At 41.1% G+C, this 27,291-nt stretch overlaps 1 protein-coding gene across 1 annotated transcript in view; it reads left to right on the forward strand.

Annotated features, from left to right (window-relative positions):
* Positions 1-27,291, forward strand: part of Atxn7 (ataxin 7) — a 293,750-nt gene that overhangs the window by 16,286 nt on the left and 250,173 nt on the right. Inside the window, 1 exon segment of the mRNA XM_047530550.1 lies at positions 24,798-24,902. Within this exon segment, the coding sequence (XP_047386506.1) occupies positions 24,798-24,902 (105 nt within the window).

Below are 27,291 nucleotides of genomic sequence, written 5' to 3' on the forward strand. Positions count from 1 at the left end.
TGTGGCAAGACGGAAGAGTCCCTGAAGATCAGAGGGGCACTTGGGGACTTCCTTTTGCTGCAGACAGCAACCAAAGACTTCCACCTGTGAAGCCACTGAGGGTCCCGACCAGTGTTCCCTTTCCCTCATTACCTTTGCCCTCTTTCCAGGAAGCGGCTTCATCGTTGCCACCCCCTGCCTTTTTTTCCCTCTGTTTTCAATACTTTGGGCTGTAATTTCCTTCAGTTTAGATGGTCTTCTTTCTACACCCGTAGCCTCTTCAAATTGTCCCACTGCCACTCTAAATTCTTACTTGAGGAAGAGTTCACCTTCAGTCCTGTAGTATCTTAATGTTTCCCTTTTCATGTAGATGCCATGATTAACTTGTGAAAAGAAAGAAAAGCCTTGGTGTGGAAGAGGAGGTAGACCTGGAAGAACTAGGAAGAACTAATGCCGAGCTTTGAAATCAAGGCCCCTGAACTTTTATTATTTAATTAATGGGACAATATGTAAAACTGTTGCCCACATTTGCTTAAGTAATTTCCTGGGGAGAGATAATACACCTTTTCAACATATTTTCAAAGACTTTCATGACTCAGGAGTGTTTTCCACCAACCAATGAAAGTGTTGGGGGCTGGGGATGTAGCTCAGCGGTAGAGGGCTTGCTTAGCTTGGGTGAAGCCCTGGGCTCCGCCTCTGTACCACCTGGTGGGGGGAGTACCAGAAGTCTTTAACCAAATCATTGCTGTTATTTTATTTGTAGTTAAAGCAAATTTTTTTTGTTCAGGTTGTCATAATGAAGCTGCTATTTTTAAAGCTTTACTTGGTTTCTAGATGTTTTGACCGTGAAATTTTCATGGGAAGTATATAGTATTCTGGTTGCACTAAAGGTTAAGGGTCAGAAGCGGGCGAGCCTGAGGTGACTGTTTTGAGGTGACTGTTTTTTTGTCATAGTGATTTCACATGGTATACATTATTCTAGATAGACAAAGAATGGTCAGTTCTACCTGGAGTTTGGGATCTAACCCAATTTGTAAATTAAGGCAAATGAGGAATAGACTTCAGGATGTGAGGTGATAGTCAAGGTGATCTTTCTAAAACTCACACCTAACAGTGTCTTGCACTTGCTTAAATGATTTCACTGCTTCCCATGGCCCTTGGGTGTCAGGCTAAAACCACCAAATGTGGCTGGTGGCCAGACTCTCAGCTCCTGGGTTTTCCTCCAGGCTCTGTGCTTCCCTCTCCTCCAGTTTCCCTCTTTCCTTGCCTCCATCCCTTTCTCTCACCCCCAGGAGCAAGAAAATCATCTCTTGGTCTGAGCTGAAAGGTTAATTCTTCCAGTGTCCTTTTTAGGTCTCTGATCTGGTTTAGGTCTACAGCCTGTGTTTTGTGTTTACCCATAAGATCATCCTATGTTACTGCAGATAACTATAATTATTTTTACTTATTATTTACTGCTGCCTGCTCTTTTGTATTATGGATGGGCTGTCCTTATTTAAACTTGATCCTGATGGAAGGCCATTTATGCTGTCAGCAGTTTCGCTGCTTTACTAGCAGTGCTATGGTTAAAGTCCTTTGCAGGTCTCTTTACAGTACTGAGGTCTCATTTGTTTGCTTGTTTTTTTAAGTAAATTGGACAGCATAAGGGTGTCTGTATAAAGAGATGGTGCCCAAGTGCCCTCCAGTGTTACCAGTTTCAGGGCCCAGGATCTGTGTAGGTAACAGGAAAGTATATTGATGGCGGGGCACATTTTCTTTTTCTCTGTGAGTGTCTGTGCTTTCAGAACTGGCAGGATCCAGCGTTTTCCCCTGCGTCTTCCTCCCCAGGTTTGGGGCTATTAAAATGGTAGTTTTCTGTCCAGTAGGCACTTAGAGCCCTGCAATTTGAAAACGCATTCTGACCTTCAAAGTGATGTGTTGTTCTTAAAGGAAGAATTAACTGTCAGCCTCCTGATTGCAACAACAGTTCTTTACCTGAGAATATCAAAACACCCAGGACTTTGTTTTTACACACACACCCACACACACACACATACACACACACACACATACACACACACACAATCTAGGGGACCGCTTTCCCCACTTGTTTTTTATTATTTCTGTACTCTGCAAACCCCAACCTCCACAGTCCCGGAGGCAGCAGCTGCTTTTGTCTCCCCCAAAAATTCCATGAGGGGTGATCAATCAATTTCATAACAGAGTGGGGTTGATAGGAACAAATTCTTAAGTGACTACCTTAAGTAGTCTTAACTACTTTTCTTTTACTAACTAACTAACTAAATAAATAAATTTCCCTGTGACTGTGATAACGTCTCTTGTCCCCCTCCAGGTGAAATGCTATTCACTACTGTGTGTTGAAAAAAAAACTGCAAAGTGGCTTATTAGATAACCTTTTGTGGCATGAGAAGGAGGGGTGCAGGGGTTCCTGCCGAGTGGGTTATTACTTCCCTCACTGTCTGAGTGACTATTGGAAAGGTGACTCGTTCAATTTTCTTTTTATTTACATGGTATTTAGCTTGGGATATGACCCCGCGTTTTCCAAAAAAAGCCATGGGAAGTTGCACGGTTGTCGGTTCATTCACAAATTTTGTACTTGAAAAGCTACGGCTATTCATCGTTGTTCTCAGAGTCATCGAATCATTGGTTGCCCTAGCTCCTTTGCAGGGGGTTGCCCACGCTGTATTTGTATTGAGAGGCCAAAGACTAATTCCTTCAGGAACTGGGAAAGTCTGAAAGCCACCCCCTTGTGTCCTGTCCTTTTATGCTTCTTGCCAGCTGGCAGCCTCTGCCACCTCCCACGGCCTCTCCATTCCTGCCTACTCGGAGGCTATGATTGAGTTTGGCTTCCTTGGCGCACCGTGTGTGCTGATGTTTTGCCACTTCTGGGAAGAGGTCTCACTGAGGGAAAGAATTGCTTGGTTCTCTGGGTTCTTGGGGGCAGAGGATGTTTTTGTTTATACTGATGGGAACCACTCTGAGCAATAGATGGAGAAATCAGAAATCAGACAGTCATCCTATTTATACCTCTTTCCTGAGATCAAGATTGCATGGGGGACCACTGGGAAACAGATGCCCTTTGTATAGAGAAGCAGAAAGAATAATTCTGATGGGAGCTGAGCACGGGTATGTCGTGGTGACTCAGTTTTTAAAGTACTTCCTCTTTGAGTTTCTGTGATCACCAAGAATTTTGCAGGACCTTTGTGGGGTGCTCAGCACCATGAGATTTCTAGGTTGCATGTGCCACTCTTGCACTTCCAACCTTGGGATATTTAACACCTTTTTGCACTAGTTTCCTCAAAAGCGAGCATGATTTCAAGCTGTGTCTCTCTGGTAGGGTTCTCCTGCGCATGCTCATTTAATTTAGGGCTTCTCCACTTGACACTGTTGACATTTGAAATCAGGTAAATCTTTATCGTAGGAGAATGTTGTGTGTATTGTGGGATGTTTTGGGAGCCTCTCTGGCCTCAGCCACTGGATTCTAGTGTGACAGCCAGAAATATCTGCAGACATTGCCAGCATCCTCTAGGAGCAAAATCGCCTCTACTGCAGGATCTCACCTTTAATGTATGTAAAGTCCTGAGTACAGTGCCTGGTGTATGGAAATTTCAGCCATGTTTTACGCATACTAGGTGCTTAAAAATTGTTGGCATGAATATTCATGAATGAAGAAGCGTGTTCATGAATGAAGTTGCTGCAGTGAAGAGTGCTAGCTCCTCCTTAGCAGTCACACTGTGGGAAAGACCCCTTGGAGATTCCTTAGCACTGCAGCCACTGAATTCTTTTGAGTGGCTGCCGAGGAAAGCACTCTGTCCCCATCCCCAGGTTTCACTGCTCTCACACAGATGCACCTGTGAAATGCCAGAGGAGCCATTGCTCCCTGGCTTTGATTCCAAGATGCCTACATTTCTCTTGCTTCAGTAGTTCTAGAATCAGAATGGATTCTAAACGTGAGAGGGACAGGAGACAAGAGGAGGACTACCGGCAGTGCTGTATCTCACGTGATGGTTTCAGTGGCAGCAGGTTTTGGGTTTTTTCAGTCGTCACCTTTTCCCCTTGCAGCAGCTTGTTAGAAAGATTGACTGTTCTCTGCCTCTTGCTTACTGTGAAGATGAGCAAACAGCACAAACTGATGTCCCGGGGTTGGTGGTGAGAAGTGTGCGACTTGAACTTCAGCTGGGTGGCCTCCTATGTGCCTATAACTTGTGCAAGTTATACTACGCACTCAGGAGAGAGGAAAGGTGGTGTGGCGTGTGTTACCATTCAGTCTTGTTGCTTTGAAATATGTTTGAAACAGGAGACACCCATCTACCAAAATGTGGGTGCCATGACGGCGGGGTTTACCAGTTGCTTATCTTCATGTTGAGAGAGCTTTGAACAGGGTATGAATTGGGTATGAATTTGAACAGTTGAGGAATAGTGACTCCTTATTCCAGCAAGTTTCTCAGAGTGTGAGGTCTGATTGTCCCATGATCCTCATTTTTAATTACATGAGTTCTTTCCACTATACAATAAGGCCCCTAACACAAGCCATCTACCTCACCTGGCCAACGGCCACCTGTTATAACAGCAGTGACACAGCTGGTTGTGTGGGGCTTACCTGGTGAGCCTCAGTTTGAGAACTTTTCAAGGATTTTAACTTTAAATGTTAACCAAATCCTCTCTTAAAATGGAACTCCACATTTAAAGTTTAAGACAGATGAAAATCCCTAGGTGTGCAGAGCTGTGACCTCAGTCGGATGTTAGGTGGACTTACACAGACTAAGGGACTTCTGTGCTAGAAATATATCCCTGGAGACTGAGCCTCAAAGGTGAGATCTAATTAGAAATTTTGTGACTTGGGTTGGGGAATACAGGATTCCAGTAATCTTACGTTTGACTTTCTCACATACGCTTTTGTGTGGGAAAGTAAGGGACCGTCCGAGGTAGGTTTTGAATAAATATTTGTCGATAGGTTAATCTTCGATTATAATGAAAGAGATGAAATTCTCCTGTGGAGTAGTGCATGATTTTTCTTCACACACAATTCTGCTCAGCCCAAACTTTGTGCCTTTGACTGGTTGGTCAATTTTCTAGTCTGCCTTTTTAGATCGCAGTCAAGTGCTCATGATGTGGTAAAGAATGGAAATGTTATCACTTTGTAATTACCTTAATCTGATTTGTAAATTATCTACAATTCATACCCATTTAAAGAAAGGCTACAAGCCCAGTGATAAGAAATCTCAAAAAGAAGAATAAAAATGTTCCTGCATTAGCCTAGTGGTGTTATTTTTGCTGATCAGTTGCATAGGCAGTCTGCCAGAAGATGGGGATACAAATTAATTAACCAACTGTTCGTAGAGATATGGCCGTGTCATTACTGATAAGTGAGGACATAAATTAGGTAATGTGTTGGCTGTTTTTCTGAAACAAGGGAGGACAGAAATATGTTAACTAAAACAAAATACACGAAAAACTTAGTGGAGGGAAAGAATAGTTTCTGTTAGTTTCCATTTATTAGCACATTATTTTCTTTACTGCCTTTTAAATGCTTCCTGATGTGTTGAATGGTGAGAGAAAGTGTGAATTGTCATGTTAATTTTTCTTAAAATTATTCAGTAATTTGTACCTCAGTTGAACATCTTTGAATCCTACCCCACCCCCTACTGAAATCACCCGGTCATATTTTATATGCCATAATTTAGGGTTATTGGAATTTATTAGGTCTGGTAAAGTGTAAGTAGGACCATGGATAGTCCCTTATGTAAATAGTTTTGCACAGACCAGTATCTTAAACAATTTTTATGTTAGAAATGGCATCAGTTCTATAAGGCCTGAGTCCTTGAGTTTCTTGTGAACTTTCTTGGAGGTGAAGCACAGAAGGAACCTTCCTGCTAGTTGAGGAAGGAATGAATTCCTGTGGCCAGTGGTATTATTTGTTGTCTGCTGGTTAGGAACTGGGATCAGGAGTCAGCTAGGTTTAACCTTTAACACCTGCCCTACCTCTTGCCAGCTTTGTGATCTTAGCAAGTTACTTAACCTTTCCATACCTGTCCCTGTTTGTAAACCGGTGTTAGGAAGAGTACCTGGACCACAGGGTTGGTGAGAGGATTACATAACACAAGCCATGTGAAGTACTTAGCAGGCTGTCTCGTCCATTAAGTGCTCAATAAATGTTTGACACAGTGACTGTTGTTGTGATATTGTATTTTAAACATTTGCCTAACCTTTCCCTTTAGAAGCACTGAAAACAAAATAAATCTGGGGAGAAATAGGTGTTTAACTTGAGGCATCAGCCTGAACTGTGGTAGCTTGGGGTGATATCACTCAACCACATCTGTTTGCATATGGTTGTGGTGAGCAAGAGCCTTGTTCAGGTGTGTTGGCCCGTTTACTCTGGAAAGGCAGAGTGAAACTGCCCAGTCTGAAGAAGTCAAACTGAGAGGAGAAAACATGTAAAAACTTTCTTATGAAAGTATTGCCTGTTAGGGCTTCTAGTATTTGAAAGAGAAATGAGCAAGTAAACTAACATTCAAAACAAACTCATGCTTTGAGTATTTCCCAGTGGCAATTTTTTTTTAAAGTGGGAGGAAAAAACATTTTGTAATATTAAAAGAGATTAACAGTAGAAGTAATTAACCAACCACTCCCACTCCCCCGTCCGCCCCCCCCCTCCCCTCGTCCCCTCATCAGTGTTCCCTTAGAAATCTCTCCCCTCCCTGCTCCAGACCCAGAGAAGGCAGCCACACATGAATCTCCCAACAGTGAGGCCTAGGGAAAACGAGGCCAGAACTAAAACATTTAGTACAATATTCAGAAAAGTCAGAATTAAAAAAAAGAATCTGCACTTTTTCAAGGACTTTGTGTGACCTCTTGCCAGCTGTCTCCCCCAGGTCTGACCAAGTACCTTCAACTTCGAGACGCTGGAGTATTTGTGGAATGAGTGGAGGAGTCAAAGAATCTGATTGATTTGAGTTGTTTTCACAAGCATCAATGAGAACATTAGGTTGACATATGTGTTTAAGTGCAGCGCAGTCTTTTAGACTCAGAGAAGATTGATCTTTGTTTTTATTATAACTTCTCTTTAAATAAAGTTGCCTTTGGGGAAAACTAATTCATTTGAGGGTAAGCAGTGAGTGGTTTCAGGCATTATGCACTGTTCTCCTCATTCTCGGAACCATATTTTAAATTTCTGGTTGACTTTGAATTATTGACACTTAATGTACATGCTTTGCTTTTAAGTCTTGATTTGTTTGCATAAGGAAGGCATAAAGTTTTAAGATTGAACTTACAAAGCATTTGTTTAAAACATGGGAAGAATCTTCAAGACGACGATTTCCTGGGCATCTTCTCAGATATCTTAGCAGCACCTAGAACTAAGATGTCCCAAGTGTACGCCTCACTCTCAAACCTGGCATCCTTCCAGGATTTTTTTTTTTCCCCTCAGAAACTGGTACCACCCATCCATCCTGTTCTACAGGAAGGGAGACATGGCGTCATTCCCCTCGCCACCCTGGGTTCAGGCCATTACCATGCCGTGGCAGCAGTTCTGTATAGCACTGAATCCTTCCTGTGCTCTCACGGTACATCCTCAAGTCTCAACCACCCTCGGTCTCTCTGTGTTCTGCAGACAGCTCCCGACTGGCCTTGGAACCACGTGCTCCCTTCTCCGCACAGTAGTTTGAACCATGTTGAAAATAATAGTAAGGAATTCATTGGTAGTATCCTCCATTAACATGCTTCTGTGAAGCATTTCCAAATGTCATAACAAGGACCTCCAAAAATCTGCCCTTTGAGAAAAGCAGTGATAATGCTGGCAAGAATTATCAAAATCAGTGTTTTCAGAATTCTGAAAATTAACCAGAGTCTTGCAAGATAAACAAAACAAAACAAAACAGGGCTGTGTAAGCACTGAATCTCTTTAAGTAAAGAGAACTCTGTAGTATTTAATTTGCTCTATTTTAACCTCCCCTCCTCAACTTCACAGTAACTTTGAAAAGAAACAACCTCACAGCTATGATAGCCGTAAAACCAGCAGGCTACATGCTAGCAGCTACCAGAGGGAACAGTGGGTTTGGAGCTCCTCCTGAGCCCCATCCTCTGACAACTGTGAGAACTATCTGGTAAATCTCAAGTGCTCCATTCTCGGGACTTATCTTTATTTGGCATGGCTCAGAGCTCATTTTGTTCCCTATCCCAAAAATATATATATTAGCAATTTGGGGAGGGGTACCGGTAAGTTAAACTCAGGGATGCTTTGCCACTGAGCTACATCCCTAGCTGTTTTTATTTTTAATTTTGTGACAGGGTCTCACTAAATTGCTGGGGTCTTGGTAAGTTGCTGAGGCTGACCTCAAATTTGTGATCCTCCTGCTTTAGCCTCTCAAGTTGCTGGAATTATAGGGGTAGGCCACTGCAGCCGGAAGTGATTTTCTAATATCTCAGTTGCTTAAGCATTATACCAGTTTTGGAGCTAGCAAAAGGCTGACCAAAACTGAATAGGAAATGAGATATCAGTTGTGGGGCTGTGAAGAGCTTCAATGTATTTCTGGGAATATAGAAAACTGTATGTGTATGTGAGACTGTACCCATGCCCAAGAAAGACCTAAGAAGGCCCTATCTGTCAACTCTGGCTGACCTCTAGGCTCTGTGCAAGCAGGAAATAAAGGCTGAGGCAGTCATAAACTGCCTGCCCCTTAGCAAAGACTGGGAGACTTACTAAGTTCAAAGCATTTAAGGAAATCTCTGTACAGCAGTCAGCCAATCAAACAAGGACTTGACTGCCCACACATGACAAAGAATACAGACTTTGTATATTTAGTTCTGGGAAGTCATTAATCAGCCAGGGACAGGTAGATCTCATTTCCAGAGTTGCTGCGCCATTTAAATTGTCCAGGTTTTGTTTGTTGCTTTTTGTGATACTGAGGTTTGAACTCAGGCCTCGTGCTTGCTGAGCAAGCACTTTACTGCAGAGCTATACGTCCAGCCCTGTTAAATTTAGTTTTGTTTTGAGGCAGGGTCTAACTAAGTTGCCCAGGCTGGCATCGAACTTTATAATCCTCCTGTCCCAGTCTTCTGAGTACCCAGGATTACAGGCATGAATCACTGTACCCAACCTAATTGTCCCATTTCATTAAAATATTATTAGACAAATAACGAAACAAAAATATTTCCACTCCTGTGGAATGAGGGCAAGGAGTACAAAATGTAACTATAGCAAAGCAAAGTTCTTATATATTTGAAATAACAATTTTTTTAGGATGTTAAAATACTTATTTTTATGAATGAAATTTTGCAGGAAAAACATTTTAAACCTATTGTGCAACTACCCTTTACTCTCCCCTTACCATTTCTAGCCTCTAGTGACTATTATTTTACTAATTCTACAAAATTATTATTTTTTTACTTTTGTGGATGAGTGAAAGCATGCAAGCAGCATCTGTCTTTCTGGGCCTGTCTTATTTCACTTAACATAGCATCCTCTGTCATGTTACTGCAAAGGACAGGATTTCATTTTTTTCTTTTTTTATGGCTGAATATCACTCCTCCTTCCTTACTCTCTCCTCTGCCCCCTCCTTCCTCCCCCCCCCCACCCTTTTTTGCGTTACGTCATCACACCCAGGTTAGGCAAGTGCCTTACCCCTGAGTACATCCCCAGTCCTCCATATTGGAGACATACCACGTTTTCCTTATCCATTCATCTGTTAACTAATGATTCCCCATCCTGGCTGTTGTGAATAATCCTGCAATCAACACAGGCGTTCGGGAATCTCTTAGATGGATTGATTTCCTTTTAGTATATACCTGGTAGTGGGATAGGTAGATCTACCGATAGTACTATTGTTAGGTTTTTGAGGACCCTGCATTCTGTTTCGTAATGGCTGTACTCATTTACATTGCCATCAGCAGTGTATGGGAATTCCCCTCCTCTGCATCCTCTCCAGCATGTTATTGTTTGTCTTTCTGATTGTGACCATTATGACTAGGATGAGATGACATCTCATTGTGGTTTTGATTTGTGTTTCTCTGATTAGTGATATTGACTGTTACATACTTGTTGTCTATTTATATATCTTCTTTTAGAAATATGTCTTTTGCCCATTTTAAAGTAGGATTTATTTGGGATTTTTTTGAGTTTTAGATTCTGTATGTATTTCAGATAATAATTCCTTGTCAGAAGAATAGTTTGCAGATTTTTTTCCCCTTTTGCAGTTGTCTCTTCCCTTTGTTTCCTTTGCTGTGTAGAAGCCTTTTAGTATGAATATAATTCCACTGGTGTGTTTTTACTTTTGTTTCCTATGCTTTGGGGATTTTATCTAATAATATGATGTCTCTAAGTGTTTCTGTGTTTTCTTCTAGAAGTTTTGTGGTTTCAAATTGTACATTAAGTTGATTTTAATTCAAACTAGGTTATTTGGAGTTAAGGTATTAATCTTGCAATCTTCAAGATAAGCACTAAGAAATTAGCTTTAAAAAGAAAATTAAAATGCTATACTAGAAAATTCCAATTTAAGCTGGTCATGGTGGTGTGTGCCTATAATCTCACCAACTCTGGAGGCTGAGGCAGGAGAATCACAAGTTCAAGGCCAGCCTCAGCAAATTAGACCCTAAACAGCTTATACCCTGTCTGTAAATAAAAGGGCCGGGGTTGTAGCTCAGTGGTAAGGCAGCCCTGGGTTAAACAAAAAGCCACCAAACCAATTTAATATAAAAGATCGTAGTAGAAGAATAGAAGAACAACAACAAAAAAGACATTAATCATATAGAAAATAAATAACAAAATGGCAGATATACATCATAACTTAAATGGGCTGAGGACTAATCCAAAAGTCAGGAAGTTGCAGAATGGGTTTTTAAAGCATCATCATCCAGCCGTATGCTGTCTGTAAGAGATTCACATTAGATTCAGAGACACATGCTTTGAAAGCTAATGGATGGAAGATATATACCATGCAAACAGTAATCAAAAGAGAGCTGAAAGCCTATAAATATCAAACAAAATCAACTTTTTATCAATAATGGGATTAGAGATAAAAGAGGGCATCTTACAATCATGAAGGGTGAATTCATCAGGAAGAAGTAGCTTTAAAGATATATGCATCTTATCACAGAGCCTTAAAATACATGGAGCAAAAAAACTGACCCTCAATCTTACCACAGTGTAATGATATTAGAAAATAACAGCAGTGGGACCTTGGGACATTTATAGGTATGTGAAGTTTAACAACACACTTCTAAATAAGCATTGGGCCAGAGGAAAAAAATCATGAGAAATTAGAAAATACTTTGAGATTAATGGAAATTAAACACAACATGCTGCAACCAGAACACAGCTAAAGTTGTGGTTGCTTAAGGGGAGATTTACAGTTATAAACAACTGTATTAAAAAAAAGAAGGCTTATAAATCAATGACATATCGCTGTAAAAACTAGAAAAGAACAAATCAAACTCAAAGCAAGCAGATAGAAGCAAATAATGTAGGTCGGGTGGAAATGACTAGAGATTAGGAAAACAATAGAAAAATCGATGAACCAAAAGTTGTACTTTGACAAGATCAATTAAAGAGGAAAACCTTTAAGCTAGATTTGGCTGTTTTATTCATATTAATAAACTAGGAATGAAAGTGGTGATATCATTACTGACCTTATAGAAATTAAAAGGTTTCTCTAGGAATACTATGAACAGCTGTCTGCCTGTGACGTGTAGGATAGCCTAGATAAAGTGGATAAATTCCAAGAGAGATGATGCCAACCTCCCAAAACTGACTGAAAAGAATTAGAAAATCTGAGTAGTACTAGAACAAGTCACTTGAATTAGTGACATTAAAATGTCATCAGGAAAAACCCAGGCCTTGATGGCATCACCGAATTCTTAGCAATGTGTAGACATTTACAAGTATGTGAATGTGGGGGGGTGTAGCTCAGTGGTAAAGCATCCCTGGCTAAATTCTCTGTGCCAACTTGTGTAGGCACCAAGTCCTACACAGACTCTTCTGAAAAACAGGAAGATAGAAGACTTTATTTCTCAACTGATTCTGTAAGCTCAGTTACCTTGATATCAAAACCAAAGGCATCACAAGAACTGAAAAGTATAGATCAAATTCTTTCTGAAGACAGACAGAAATCTTCAGTAAAATACTAGCAAACAAAATCCAGCAACATATAAAAAGAATTAAAACCATGTAACCTAGTGGGACATAGCCCAAGAATGCAAAGCTGGTTTACCATGGTACATGGTAGATGTTCAATATGTATTTGATAGGTAGATGAATTGAACCACTCTGATATGGATAATTTCTCTAATAGTGATAATATTCAAGTTTTAGTCCAGATTTAATGATGCTCTGTTTGCAGTGCTTCTCCATCACATATGTGAATTGCTAGTTAGTGCAGGTTCTGAAGGTTTTGAGTCTAACCAGGTTCCAGGTGATACTCGAGCTGTTGGTCCACGAACCATGCTTCAGGCAGCAAGGGTTTATTCTGAAGATGCATGTAGAACTGAGTGTGTACTAAAATAGAAAAACTAAAAACCATTTTCCTTGTGACTTGAGAGATCTGAACCAAACTGAAGGTGCTTACTCTACATTTCATTATTTCTGAGCCTTCTGGGTCTTGTTTCTAGTATGATTTTGAGATTTTACAAATATGAGCTAATTGCATCTCAGTACATCTTTTTCACAGTTACGAAAGATACAGATGTCTAGTTTACAACACCCATCACAGACCTCTGACTGCTGAATTATACTCAACAGTACCATAAGACAACACTCCTGACATGTTAGGCCAAGATTTTTTGTTTTAGATTTTAGTGTTTTTTTCTTTTTTTTTTTTTTTTTTAAGACAGGGTCTTGCTAAGTTGTCCAGGCTGGCCTCCAATTTGGAATCCTCCTACTCCTGCTCGAGTAGCTGGGATTATAGGAATGTGGCATAGCACCTGACCTACACCAAGTTTTGAGACAGAGTCGTCTCGCTGTGTTGCCCAGGCTGGCCTTGAACATCTGAGCTCAAGCAGTCCTTCTGTCTCAGCCTCCCAAGTAGCTGACTGTACAGGCTGTCACACTAGCAGTTTGGCTAAGACAATTGCTTTTGCTGTGTTGATCCTATAGACTGTGATCTTGCTAAACTCCTAAGTTCCAGGAGATGTTTTTGTACATTCTTTGGAAATTTTTTACATGGACCATCATGTCATTTGTAACAAGGGGCAAATTTATTTCTTCCCTACCAATCTGTATTCCTTTTAATCCTGTATTTCTCTGGCCCGCGCTTCTAATACAACCTTGTATAGCAGTGGTGGCAATGAACACACTGGCAACTATTCCTGAGCTTAGAAGAAAAGCATTCGTTCTTCACTGAGTACCATGCTAGCTGTAGGGTTTTTTTGTAAATATTCTGTATCAAATTGAGGAAGGTCGCTATATTACCTATATGGATTTTATTTATTTATTTATTTTTGGTCATGAATTTCATCAAATTCTTGTTTGCATCAATGGACATAGTCTTTTTTTTTTTTTTTTTCTTATTTAGCCTGTTGAAAAAATCATAGATTCCACTGTTTGGTTTTCAGATTGAGTCGTCTTCCTTGTACCCTTGGACTAAACCCAGACTTATATGAGTTTTGTCAATTTTATTGATCTTTTTGTTTATGTTTCTCTAGATTTTTCCCTTTGAATTTTATTGATTTCTGCACTTAGATTATTTCTTTCCTTCTGCCTACTTAGAATATAATTTGATTTTAAAATGTGAGATTGTTACTAATTTGAAACTTTCCCTCATTTACTAATATAAGCAATTAGCACTACAGATTTCCTTCCCAGCACTGCTTTTATTACATCCTACAAATTTTTGTTGTTTATTTTTCATTCAGTTTTAATGTATTTATATCTTTTGTGACTTCCTTTAACTAATGAATTATTTGAAGTGTGTAGTTTAGTTTCCAAGCTTTTGTAGACTGTTTTTTTGCTACAATTACTAGTTTGATTCCATTGTGGTCAGAGAATATACCTGATTCATATAGTACATTTCATAAATTTGATTTTAGTTCTTTTGAAAATGCTACGGTATGTAGAAGGTTAACCATTTAAAAACAGTGTTATAGGTTAATAGCCAATGCAATTCTGTAGTTAATGCCATTCTTGAAAGGTGGGGTTTTCTGCTTCTCCCATAGAAGGTATTTGCCAGGTGTAGTATTGCAATATGGGCTGCCTTTTGAACAAAAGAAGGAGTAGTATTCTTTTTTTTTTTTTTTTAATTTATTTTTATTGTAAACAAATGGGATACATGTTTCTATTTGTACATGGAGTAACAGCATACCATTTGTGTAATCATACATTCACATAGGGTAATGAGTTTTGATTCATTCTGTTATTTTTTCCTCCCCCCCACCCCTCTTTTCCCTCTATACAGCCCCTCCTTCCTCCATTCTTGCCCCCTCCTACCCCCCATTATGTGTCATCATCCGCTTATCAGTGAGATCATTTGTCTTTTGGATTTTTGAGATTGGCTTATCTCACTTAGCTTGATATTCTCCAGTTTCATCCATTTGCCTGCAAATGCCATAATTTTATTATTCTTATAGCTGAGTAATATTCCATTGTATATATATACCACAATTTCTTTATCCATTCATCAATTGAAGGACATCTAGGTTGGTTCCATAGTCTGGCTATTGTGAATTGAGCAGCTATGAACATTGATGTGGCTGCATCTCTGTAGTATGCTGATTTTAAGTCCTTTGGGTATAGGCCAAGGAGTGGGATAGCTGGGTCAAATGGTGGTTCCATTCCAAGTTTTCTAAGGAATCTCCACACTGCTTTCCAGAGTGGCTACACTAATTTGCAGCCCTACCAGCAATGTATGAGAGTACCTTTTCCCCCACATCCTCGCCAACACCTGTTGTTGCTTGTGTTCTTGATAATCGCCATTCTGATTGGGGTGAGATGGAATCTTAGTGTAGTTTTGATTTGCATTTCTCTTATTACTAAAGATGGTGAACATTTTTTCATATGTTTGTTGATTGCTTGTAGATCTTCTGTGAGGCATCTGTTCATATCCTTAGCCCATTTGTTGATTGAGGCGTAGTATTCTTAACTGAGTCATGAGATTATAACTGTAACCACAATAATAATAATGAAAACAATAAACACTGTTCATTCTTTATTGAGCTCTGATATATTATTGCTGACTGTGTTTAGACAGATAAAGAGCTGAGCATTTCTTATGTGTTAGCGCATTCATTCTGACGATCTACTCAGGTAGATATCATTGTTTTCATGGCCTTTCAAATGCAGAAATTGCATGCCTACAGGTTAAAGCCAGGTAACTAGACCCTTGAGCCCACATCTTAACCACAGGGTTCATACACAGTAGGTTGAATAGTATTGATACAAATAGGATTCTATAAAGATTTTGGTGGGTATTTCTGGATTTATGTCTCCTGGTATTAAAAGTGTGGTTTCTGATTTGTGAAGTTAGAATTTGCTGACAGCATGTTGAGGAGTAGCTTCAGGAACACCTGAGCGAGCTTGATCTGTCTGTCACTGATGTAGCTGCCCTTTTTGCTTTCCCCAGTCCAGGTTCCCCAGGATCTTGCTGTCCTCCTCCTATATCCCGATCCAGGTGTCGTGTATCAGTTTCAGTAGAAACAGTGACATCGAAAGCATTTAAGGACTCTTACCTGTGGAGGGTCTCTCTGGGGGAGATGGGACATTTGTAATTAGTGATTATTAGTGATTCTAAGATTATTTGTAATTAGTGATTATAAGACAGGATTATTTTCTGACCTAACTTTGGTTCTCTGTGATGTTTTTGTTGGTTCCTTTTTACTTGAAATGTTTTAGTTTTTGTTTTGTAAAATCCACTATTTATTGACTGCTTTAGTTCAAATAGGGCCTGAAACCACACACATTTTGGCAGGTTGCTTATTGGCCTTTTCTGTTTCTGGTTGGTTCCATCACTTAGCATCTTGTGGTTAAAGGGAAATCCAGTTCCCTTTAATTATTGGAATAGATGATATGAGTTTGGGACATGTGCTTGTAGAGGGTGGAAATAAAATTTTATTTATCTTTTCCTAATTGAGACTTTAAAGCCCATTTTAAAACTTTATGAACTCTGAAGCAATTAAAAACTTTCTATCATTGATACTACTTTTAATACCCACTATTGAGAGTTACCATTTGATATCAATTTGGTGTTGACTGTAGTGAAACCTCAGTTATGTGGAGACCAACCTTCCAGGTTATTTGAAAGTATTTCCAACACTAATAGTGCTAACCTGGAAAGTATTTCCAACACTAATGGTGCTAAGAGTCCTTGTATCTTTGAGCAGCAATGAGACCAGACAATCCAGAGGTACCCTGAGAAGTCTGTTGTCATGTGGAAGTCCCTTGGCTGACTTTGATGAAACTAGACCGAAGAACAGGGATTTCCTGGGAAAGACAGAGAAAAGCTCAGGACCCTGAGCAGTTGAGGGGCTGGTGTAGTGAGGTGGGACCGAGCACCTGCTTTCGGCTAGCCCACCTTCAAATCAGGCTCTTGCCCACACTGGCTTTGTGACTTAATGCAGGCAGGTTCCTGGTGCCCCACATACTTTTTCCAAAAGTGAGGACATCAGCCCCAAGAGCTCATATGAGTTAATGAACATTGTACTTGGGGGATACAGGAAGCACTCAGTAATTGTGAACTGTCACTATTTTTGTTATACATGTTAGCGCTTCTTGTGATTTAGTTATTTATTTTTTTTTTTTACTTTGGTTGTGATTTTTGTTTACTAATAAATACCCAATAACAGTACCTAGGTGTAGCAGACATCCATGTATTTTCAATACATGAATTAATAAATAAACAAGGCTTATAGAGTTCTTGTCATGATAGCTGTCACACAGTACTTAATAAATAGTGGCAACAAGAAGTGGTAGTTGTAGACCAGTAGCAATTGGAAGCAGTGGCCAGTGCAACCCACTGACAGTAAAGCAGAAATAATTTTATTAAATATTGTGTGCCTTGCACTTACTCTGTGCCAGACACAGTTGAAAGGGCTTTTTATGTGTATTTTTTCTTTTCATCCTTACAACTATGTATGAGGGTTATCCCGTTTACAGATGAAAATACTGAGTCCGAGTGACACCTGTTAGTGACTGAGAGGGTCGGGGTTTGGACTTGGGCCATCTGATTCCAAAGGTTGTTCTCAAATTCTTTTGTTGAGATTTTCTAGGTGCTGTGCTGTGCATGTGTGGCCCCTGCCCTCTTGGAGCTTGCATCTTAGTGAAGGAGTTAAGCCTGATCGCAAATGACAAATGAACAATGAAGAACTGTAGGAAGCCGTAGGGGCCTCCCTTAAATTGGATGGTCAGGAAAGGTCTTTCCAATGAAATGCAAGCTGAGACCTGGAGGCAGCCAGATGAAGCGTTCCATACAGAGGGAACAGAATTAGCAAAGATCCTGAGGTGGTCGTCACAGAGATCAGAATACCGGAATGGAACAGAGGCCCTGAGATGGGATGGGTGTGATTGCCAAGGAGCTCAGAATACCAGAGTGGAGAGCTGGAAGAGAGCATGTCGCAAACCCTAGGAAGGACCTCCCGAGTGCCGATTGTAGGTCCTAGATTTTAGTACTTGCAGTCAGGAAGATTAAGGCTAGTGAGTGTCAGGGCTGGGATTTGAACACAGCATGTCTGGCTCCAGAAGCTCTGCCTTTAATCTCTGCTGTGTGGCCCTAGCAAACTAAGATCTTGTATTCTGCGTCTCAAGTCCTCCATGCATCTGCAGAAGCTACAGAGCCATCTTTGGATTCCTTGCTCTGCCTCACGCCAGCATCTGTGGTCTGATGGCTTTGTAGGGTCCTTCAGAGCTTGTCTTCAGTCATTTTCCCTCATTCTTCATTCTGCAGGCTCCTCCTGTCTTATTCTGACTTCTGCCCTTGGGGACCACCCTCCACCCTAAGTGATCCATATTCATGCCAGAGTTACCATCTCTATCATGTGGCCTACTTGCTGAGAGTCTTGAGTTCTCCCTGACGTGCGAGGAAGAGCCACCGTCCTCCTGCAGCCAGACCCCCAGCATGTCTCCCTGGCTGCTGCCCTGCCTGGCCTTTAGGGTGGAGTATGGTTAGGGAGCAGCAGACCACTAGAGGCTTCGGCTCACGTTGTACAGTAGTCAGATGCCGTTTGATGTGAATGTCAGTGTCCTCTGAGGGTGGCGAGAGGGCTGGGGCAGTTGAACACCTCATGTGAGGTATGCTTTGTTTCCTGGGTTAAGTTACCAAGTGTTTACTTCGCGCTCAGCGCTGGGTGCTCTCTGTGGAATCCTCACAGGAGTGCTATGACATACTGGTTCTTGGAACTGTATTTTATAGACAAGGGAAAACAGGTTCAAAGAGGTTAAAGAATTTAACCATGCTTATACACTTCGTAAGAGGAAGAGCAGGAACTTGAATCCAAGTAGTCTGACTGAAAAACTGCTTTCGGCTGTTGCCCAGAATGTAGTAACAAAAGACAAATTCCTGATATGTAGCTTTGAATATCAGACCCTGAGATGTGGAGGTTTTACCTGAAAATATGTCCAGGTATGGGACCATGTGTTGAAGGAGGACTTGAACTTCTGTCTCACTGAAGGGCATACAGAGTTCCACTAGGAATTGTCACTCGGTGACGTGAAGGCACACTTACAACCTTCTGACTTAGGTTGGTATCACAGAGACTTAACCTAATATTTTGATTCTTATCCAACAAGTAATATGTAAGACGTAATCATTGCTGCTTTCTGGAAAAAATGATCACAGATAAGGAATGGGGCTGGTGGTCTGTGTCAAGGCTAGTTCGTCATCAGAGACTGTGTGATGCGGGTCCTGCCTCGCCGAGTCTCCAGAGAAGTGACTTGAGGCTAAGAATGAATGAAGTAAAGCAACAGCCAGGCAGAGGTCTGTGGACAGTGAGTTCCACACACCAGAACAGCAAGTGCCAGCATGCTACTATATGAGCGAGCACACTGTGGCCCAGGATAAAATAACAAGGCCAGAGAGGCAGGGCCTCTGCTTGGGCCATGCGGGCCAGGTCAAGGACCTTGGTTTCTTTCCTCAGAGCAAGTGAAAGCTGCAGGAAAGTTCCAGGAAAGTACACACACAGCAAGAGCTCACTCTCGGGTTCTGGCCAAGACAGGAATCGCGCTCTCACTCAAAGAGTAGTGCAGAGATTTTCATTTATGAATTGTATTCTTAAGTCAGTACATGAAGGTCTGTAGTGGAAGCATGGGGTAAGGAGGAACCCAGCAGGGAAGGCACAGGGCCGGTTCTTGCTGAGTGGTAAGAATTGCAGAAGGAGAAGAGGGAAAAGTTTTCCACACTACAGGAACCTTCTGGCCCAAAGGTAGAATTGTGGGGAGCTAAGATAGGTTCTGGGGATTCCAAGACTGTCTTGGGACAGGTGTGGATTGACTCCCTAGCCTAAATTCTAAGAGGCCTTGCTTTCAGAGAGGTGAGTCAGAGGTCTAACCCCACTTTGAAGCCATCAGGAATCTTTAAGTAGAGGGATGGTATTATTGCCTTACAAATCAGTGCATCTGACAGCAGGCAAGTAGAGGCTTGAGGAGAAACTGATCCCATTAGGAGACTGTCCAAGTGAGTGGAGGCCACAGACCCTGGCCTGAGACACTGGCAGTCAGGGTGGACGGAGGAGGGGATTCTGGGGGAACACTGGAAACTGCCTGGGCTGACGAGTGCAGCACACTGGGTTCAGGTGGTGGCTCTGCCAGGTACTAGCTCGTGAGATCTGAGTATCTGTATGCCTTAGTTTCCTGGTCAGTGCAGGGGTTCGTGACTTCTGCCTCCCAGGCCATGGGAAAATAGCACTTCCAGGAGCCAAAGGCTCTTCTGAGACTACATGTGTTCTTAATTTCCCTACTCTGTGGAGTACCTGGTGAAAGAGGTACTGTGATCATCACTGTTTGACCAATGAAGAAACTGAAGTTCGGGGAGGTTACAGAACTTGCTGAGGTCACATCTGTCTTGAGGGAGGAAACCAGGGGACCCAGAGTGATAGAGAGTGGCCCACATGCAACCACTCTGTTTAAAATACCAGCAATACAGAGTGACCGTCTGGGGAGGAGTAGGGAGCGGCCCTTTGAAGAGGGGACAGCTGAACTGAGACCTGAGTTGAGAATGTGCCAGGCATCTCCTGAAAAGCGAGGGCAGAGCCTGGCTTGGAATGAGACTGCTGGGTCTGCGGGGAGAAAGGAGGCCAGTGCACCCAAAGCAGAGCCATCCGAGCACAGGGGAGTAGAGAACCAGACAGGCTGAGAGAAATGAATGCACACTGGGGGCTGTGGTAAGGGCTGAGATTGTATTCATAAAAAAGCACTGGAGGCAGGCGAGGTGACGCTCGCGGTTCAGGAGGCTGAGAGGATCGCAAGTTCAGAGCCAGCCTCAGCCACTTAGTGAGGCCCTAAGCAACTCAGCAAGACCCTGACTCTAAATAAAATATAAAAAAGGGCTGGGGATGTGGCTCAGTGGTTAAGCACCTCTGGGTTCAATCCCCAGTACCAAAAAAAAAAGCCACCAGAGAAACCACCAGAGACTTTTAAACAGGGCAGTGACATGATTTGACAGGATTTTTCAGAACCATTCTGGTGACATGGAGGAGATTAAAGACCACTTAAGAGACTTCTTCCATAGTGCAGTGCAAGGTGCTGATAGCAGACCCTACAAGTAGCTGTGGCAATGGAAAGAAGTGGGCAGAGGTTTTTAAGTGCAGCTAACTGAATTTGCTGGTGACCTGGATGTGATGAGGGACAGAATTAAAGATGATAAGAGGGTTTTAGTTTTAGCCTTTGAGGGGCGAATAGTAGCATTTATCTGAGAGGGTAAAGCTTATTAGAAGCAAGAAGTGGGGCAGGGCTACCATGAAGTCTCTCGGACATGCTTGTTCCATTTGAGATGTGCATGAGACATCCAGATGGCAGTGTCTAGTAGGCAGTTGGCCATGTGAATGTAGACAGAGCTTGGGAGTAGTCTGGGCTGAAGATAGAAACGTAGGAGTCGTTGGTATGTAGAAGTTTGGGATGTGTGGGAGAAGGAGACACTCAGGATACTGCAAAGGTTAAATGCTTCGCTACAACATTCATGTTCTGTTGTTCTTGAGCACAGTCTCCAAATTGGAAATAGCAAGGTCAGAGTTTAGTTATCACACTTGCTGCAGTTGGAGGTCCAGTTTCCAGCCGGGAGCCTTCGTTCTGCATGGAACTGTGGTGTTTCTGTACACACATGCTCATGAGCCTGGGTGCTTACATCCAGTCTGTCCTGTTATGTTGACCTGGGGTCCCCGAAGTAGCTGATGGCCTGGGTATAGGTGTGGGTCCCCTCATTCATTCCCTTATTAGAAGGTAGGAGTGACCTAGATCTTGAGAAAGATTCAGTCCTTACACAAGAGCAAAATCCATTCTTTTAGAATTAGTTTCAGAATCCATAAATTCAAATACAGTTTTAAAACTTCTCATATTTTTAAGTGTAGAATTGATGGTTCTGGTTATATATTTAAAGCATATTTTGTAAACTTTTAAATTCAATAAGGACTTCATTTTTATTAACTCAATATTTTTTTTCTGTTGTACATCAAATTTTTCTTTGCATTTGCAAGAGCTCTATGTTAATTTGTGGGTGGCCTGATTATGAATTTATGCCTTAGAAATATTCAGAAACATACATATTGCCTTTCATACAAATTATTTCATTTCTTTCTGTTGCCACAACATTCCACACTCTATTCCTGTTGCTAAGGCCTCTGGAATGTCCCAATACAGAAAAAGGATATAGAACTTTTTTTTTTTCCCTGAAGAAATTTTATTTAAATTATTTTGTATCCTCTAGCTTGCTTCTAAATATGGGTATCTGCAAGTAAAGAATTTTAAAAGCTAAAATTAAAGTTGCTTTAGGTTTTTATAATAGGAACTCAGTTTCATAGGGTAGAATGAACTGGGTTTATGTATACGTTTCTACTGTGTGTCGGTGGTGTGCACGCACATACACACACATGCAGTGTGCTAATGAGAGATTAACAGCTGAACTTACAGGTCACACAGAGCTCGGGTCCTGGGCGTGCTGCTCTCTTGCTGGGAGATATTAGACAAGTTGATTTCTTCACAAGTAGAATGAGTATGTACATTGTAAGGTTATTGTTAGGAATAAATGTGATCAGGGGAGGGGACAAGGGTGGATGGAAATGATCAGTGCACAATGTATGCATGTACTGAAATAATCACAGTGAATCCTGTAAATCTGTCAAATTAATATGTATTCATAATAATAACAAATCCACTCTAAAAGAAAAACAGAGAGATGGGGATAAACCAATATAAAATGTGCTTAGCACAGGACCTGCACACAGTAGTCTCAGTGTCAACTATTTATCGTAATTCTCATCCTGGCCGCCATCATGAGTTATCATTGATCTTAAGTTACTGAGGAAATTGAAATTTTTACAGAAGTACAGATTCCTGGTCCCTTACAGAATGGCCCTGCCTTCTTAGTTTTACTAACCCTAAGTCACCCAAAAATATCAAACCAGGACAAAAAGGGAATCGTCTTCTACATAAGCATCCTTGTGGCAAACTCAAATTCTTACTATTTGAAAGGATCTCTATAGTTTATTTATCAAACTGCCTCATTTTTAAATGGGTAGGGAACTATTCCCCAGAAATGTCTGGTGTCTGGCAAAGTAATACATTTTAAACAGCTTTACTTGTCATTAAGCATGTAAGAAACTACACAAACCAGCACCTTGGAGGACAAAATCTAAATGAAGGGCTGGGACTGTGGCTCAGTGGTAGAGTGCTCACCTAGCCTGTGTGAGGCACTGGGTTCAGTCCTCAGCACCACATAAAAATAAATGAGTAGAACAAAGTTATTGTGTTCACTTATAAAAAAAATTAAAACAAAAACTAAAGACTATACATTTAAGGCTGCCTTAATTGCTATTTAATTAAACTCATTGAGTTGATTTGATATTTATAGACATTTCATACTTTTCAACCATAAATTGTGAATTTTCTACCACTTTTGTAATTTGGATTTTCTTTATTAATAGTCCTATCAAAGACATTAAGCACAGGGATGATATCATGGAACTTGGGGTAAACTACCTTAAATTTTTACTGTTGAAAATGAAATGTTATGTCAGAAACAGTAGCCATGGAAAATGGCTTATTACATATATACCATTGCATGGAATAGAACCTTTCTCCTTCTCCAAATGCACTGTACTTATAAACTCACTGTGGACATGCTTTCAAGGAAAGCAGCACGTTGTTTGGCTCTAATTTTTTCTTAGAAAATTAAGATTAGTTATAGAAGTTAACAGTCTACTGGAAACTTTTTATGTTATCCGACCAGTTTATGTAATCAGAGGTATTTAGCCTTGACATTCTAATTTATTGGAGTTGGAATCTGGATGAAATGTTTAGAAATCAGGACCCTTTTCTTCAGAAGGGCCCAAATCCCAGTCATCTTGAATCCCAGCTATTGACCTTAGACAGAGTACTTCACCTCTCCGAGTCACTTTCTTCTTCACTGGAGTAAGGATATAATGGTACCCACATTAAGTAGTTGTATCAAATGAGATAATAACACATATAAATGGGTCAGTACTGCATCTGTATCCCAGAGTCACACTGGACCGTATTGTGTTTCAGATCCATACCAAGCCATCCTCAACTCAATAATAGAATTATTTAAGAAAATCTGAGATACAGGCACGTGTGAATATCAGATCCATAATTTAATATTTTAGAAACTATCGTCATTTATTATCTTAGGGCATTTTCTTCTCCCTATGAAAACCACCACTGGAGAAAGTGAATTAAATCTTTAAGAAAGAAAGCAGATGCTAATCAGCTGTTTGTGTCTTTTAAAGATTTGCTAAATTGAAATGTGCCACCTATCCATTTATTGCAGATATTCTCAATAGTACATGTAGTATCAAATACTTGTTTAAAATCACTGATTTTGAAATCTTTAAAAAGTTTAGATTCTCAATCTGAACTTTAAGCCCTGTTCCCTATATCATTTGCCCCACAGCATGAACTATTTTTCGTGATTGGGATTTTAAAGTTAACCATATTTACAACAAATAACATTACTTTTAATTTTCATGTATAGGTGGATAGGTTAACTTATTATTATTAAGTGGACATTATTGTTTAAAAAAAAAAAAAAAACTTGTCCCCTGCCCTTTTCTGGTTGGTAACCAAACTATAAGTAACACATGAACTGCTGTGTTTGGGCAAGTCTCGTGGCATCATTATTTTCAAATGGACTAGAGGTTGATGTGACCTGGGGTGGGGGGGAAGACACACACACACGCACGCACACACATACACACATGTACATATACACACATTTTTTTTTTCTTTGTATTACGTGCTGTCAAAATTAGCAGTTTTCCTCTTCAGTGACATCTCTGCTCCCTTTCTTAACTCATCCATAGGACTCAGGGACCAGCTGACTGGATACAATCATAGTTAAACAAATAAAACCATCAGATTGTACAGGTTTGGGGGATTGCTGAGCATTTTATATGGTTTCAGATTCTTACCCACAACCCTTGGAGGGTTCGAGTAACGTTGCTTTATTCTGCGAGTGTATCTGTTGTTTGTATTTTAATAGATTGGTGTATTACTCATACTTTTTGGTGCATGTTATTTTAACCCTCCGTAAAAAGTCTGTTACTTTGAAGCTGGAGTGACAACTGTCAGAGAACACTGGTGATAAGGCGTCTCCTTTGGCGAGTAGCATTCCTCCGTGTGGCTTCACAGTAGTCGTAACCAGATGAGTGAGTGACGCTCTGTTTCTTTGTTGCAGACATGCCAATATTTGGTCTTTGTCCAGCCCATGATGATTTCTACTTGGTGGTGTGTAACGACTGTAATCAGGTTGTCAAACCACAGGCATTTCAATCACATTATGGTAAGTGGTTAATTATTTGAAAATCATCGTTAGAAGGTAAAAGGGGAAAGCAGGGTTAGACTGAAGGCCGATCGTGGCGTACAACATCCTCCTTCATAGGAAGTAGTCTGTCGAATTCATAGAGAGGGTTAATACCTATCAAATGTTGGGTGTTTTCTGATTTTTATTGAAAGTGATCTGCATTTTCTAGTTCTTTATTGAAATTAGTCAGGGAAAGTGTATTTTATAAGATCTCTCTTGAAATACTGCATCTATGCTACAGTTACAGATATGTTTCCTTCTTGAGTCCCTGGTTATGAATTCAGTGGATTTTTAAGTTTCATGTATACACACACAGTATAAAGGCATGGGCCTTTCTTGAAATGTGATTTCGAAAGTTCCAATTTCAATAGTTAAGTAGACATTTTAAAAATACTTGTGAGTTGTTTCCTCCTTGCTCTTACTACAATAAATGCAAGCTTGAAACAGAAAATAGTGAGTTCTTCTATGATTAGAGTTTAACTAAAGCATCTCAGGAGTCACACTGGAGCTAGTCCTAAGTGTTAAGGAGGAGCAGTCCAGGCAGCAATCTGCAACAGACCTGGGAAGGCCAATGTGGCTGCAGGGCTAGTGAAGAGAGGTGGGAGCTAGCTAGAGGAATCCAGCTTTAGAGGCAAGAACCTGCTAAGTCTCAGGTCAAGGTCAGAAGCAGCTTGGGCATGTGCAAGGGAGCAACACAGTCCTGTCTCAGTGGTTGATTTGCTGAGAATAGACTAGGAGAAGAGAAGCATGGAGAGTAAGCAGTTCAGAGGCAGGTACCTCGAAACTCAAGTTGGGCAGTAGAGCTGAAGAGACCGTGTAGCTGGGAGATGTTCTTAGAACTAGGACTTTTAGGGACTGCTGTTGTTTCATCAATCACACCATCATAATCAACATCCCATCATTTTCCCCAAGGAGTATATCTTATATCTAGTCATAAAAAGGTTCTGAGTTCCTGCTTCTGGGTGAGGGCCTAAGGCAGGCACCGAAGTGAGATGAAAATGAATAAGAAGCTCACACTCTCTGCTGAAGACTGAGAGGCAAGTGTTTTGCAGTTAAGGAGTTTGAAGCTGGAAGAGACTGGATTTAAATTTAAACCCGCAGGGCAACCCTTATTGGACCCCCTCTCGCCCTTAGGGAGCTGTCTCTTCTCAAAATAAATAAAATGAATAAATTTAAACTTACAAGAGCAATAGGTAACTTGCCCTGAGCATCTTATCCTGCCTTGGTTTCCTTTTTCATAGTACAGGAAGGGTAATACCAATCTCACTGATTCCCGGTGGGAATTAAATGAAATAACCTAGACAAAGCTCAGGCCTAGGATATGATTGATAAAAGAGAGAGGACAAGAACAGGGAAGATGAAGATACAGCTGTGGATACAGGAAGTGTGTGTCTGTCATAACACAGTCCCAGGCCTTCAGAGTAAGGAACACAGATTGTTTCCCAGGGAGTAACTCAGAGAAGACTCCTTAGAAAAAGTAACCTTCTTGTAGAGTGGGTTATTTTTCTCCATGTAATTTTTTTCTCAATTTTTAAACATGGAATACATGTCCATTGTGGAAAATGCAGAAAATATTGTTTTAAAATAACCTGTCTTCCCCTTAAATGGGAAGTGTTTGGATGGGAATAGACAGGACTGCCACATACGGCTGCACAGTTTGTGCACTGAACAGCCATATTTGGTGGCCCCAGGCTGACAACAGAGTGATGTGAGTAAGCTCAGAGGCAGGAAATTCCAGGCAGCCTGGAATGTACTGCACAAGAGCCACCATTGGCCAGAACTGATGCATGCACGTGTGAATAAGCCGTGTGCAAAGTCAGGGACTGACTCACAGGGCCTCACTACCCTAGAGTCCCTGCCTTTGATGTGTGCCGGTGGAGACCTATTGCGCATTTTTCAGGACCAGAGTGATGTGACTTAGTAATGCTTCAGAGAATTGATAAGTAGAGCAGATCAGAAGGAAGTGTGAGAGGAAGGGCTTAAAGGTATGACTTCTTCCAGGCTTTCTTAGGCAGAAACAGGTTCTCTTGGATGTTTCTTCAAGGAGGACTTCACTCATTGGTGATAGTACATTTTTATGGAGCTTTAAAAATCTTCCTCTTTCTGATTCTTAGAATGTTAGTGAGTGAGTGAGAAAATTTGTCTTAAGATCACATGTCTACCCAGTCCCCAGCATGGTGTCCTGACAAAGCCCCTGGGGAAGGAGTGAAGTCCTAGTGGCAAGGAACATAGTAGAGAGTAAGAGGAGTTTCTGGCAGGAAGGTGAGGGCCTGGTGCCCTGAGAGGGTCTGCTGGGGACTGTGGAAGAGCCTTCTTGGAGCAGCAGTAGAGGAGAGTGCTGGTGAAATCACATGGGATTGGGGTTGGA

Source organism: Sciurus carolinensis, chromosome 17 (genome assembly GCF_902686445.1).
Source record: "Sciurus carolinensis chromosome 17, mSciCar1.2, whole genome shotgun sequence".
NCBI classification, from domain to species: domain Eukaryota; kingdom Metazoa; phylum Chordata; class Mammalia; order Rodentia; family Sciuridae; genus Sciurus; species Sciurus carolinensis.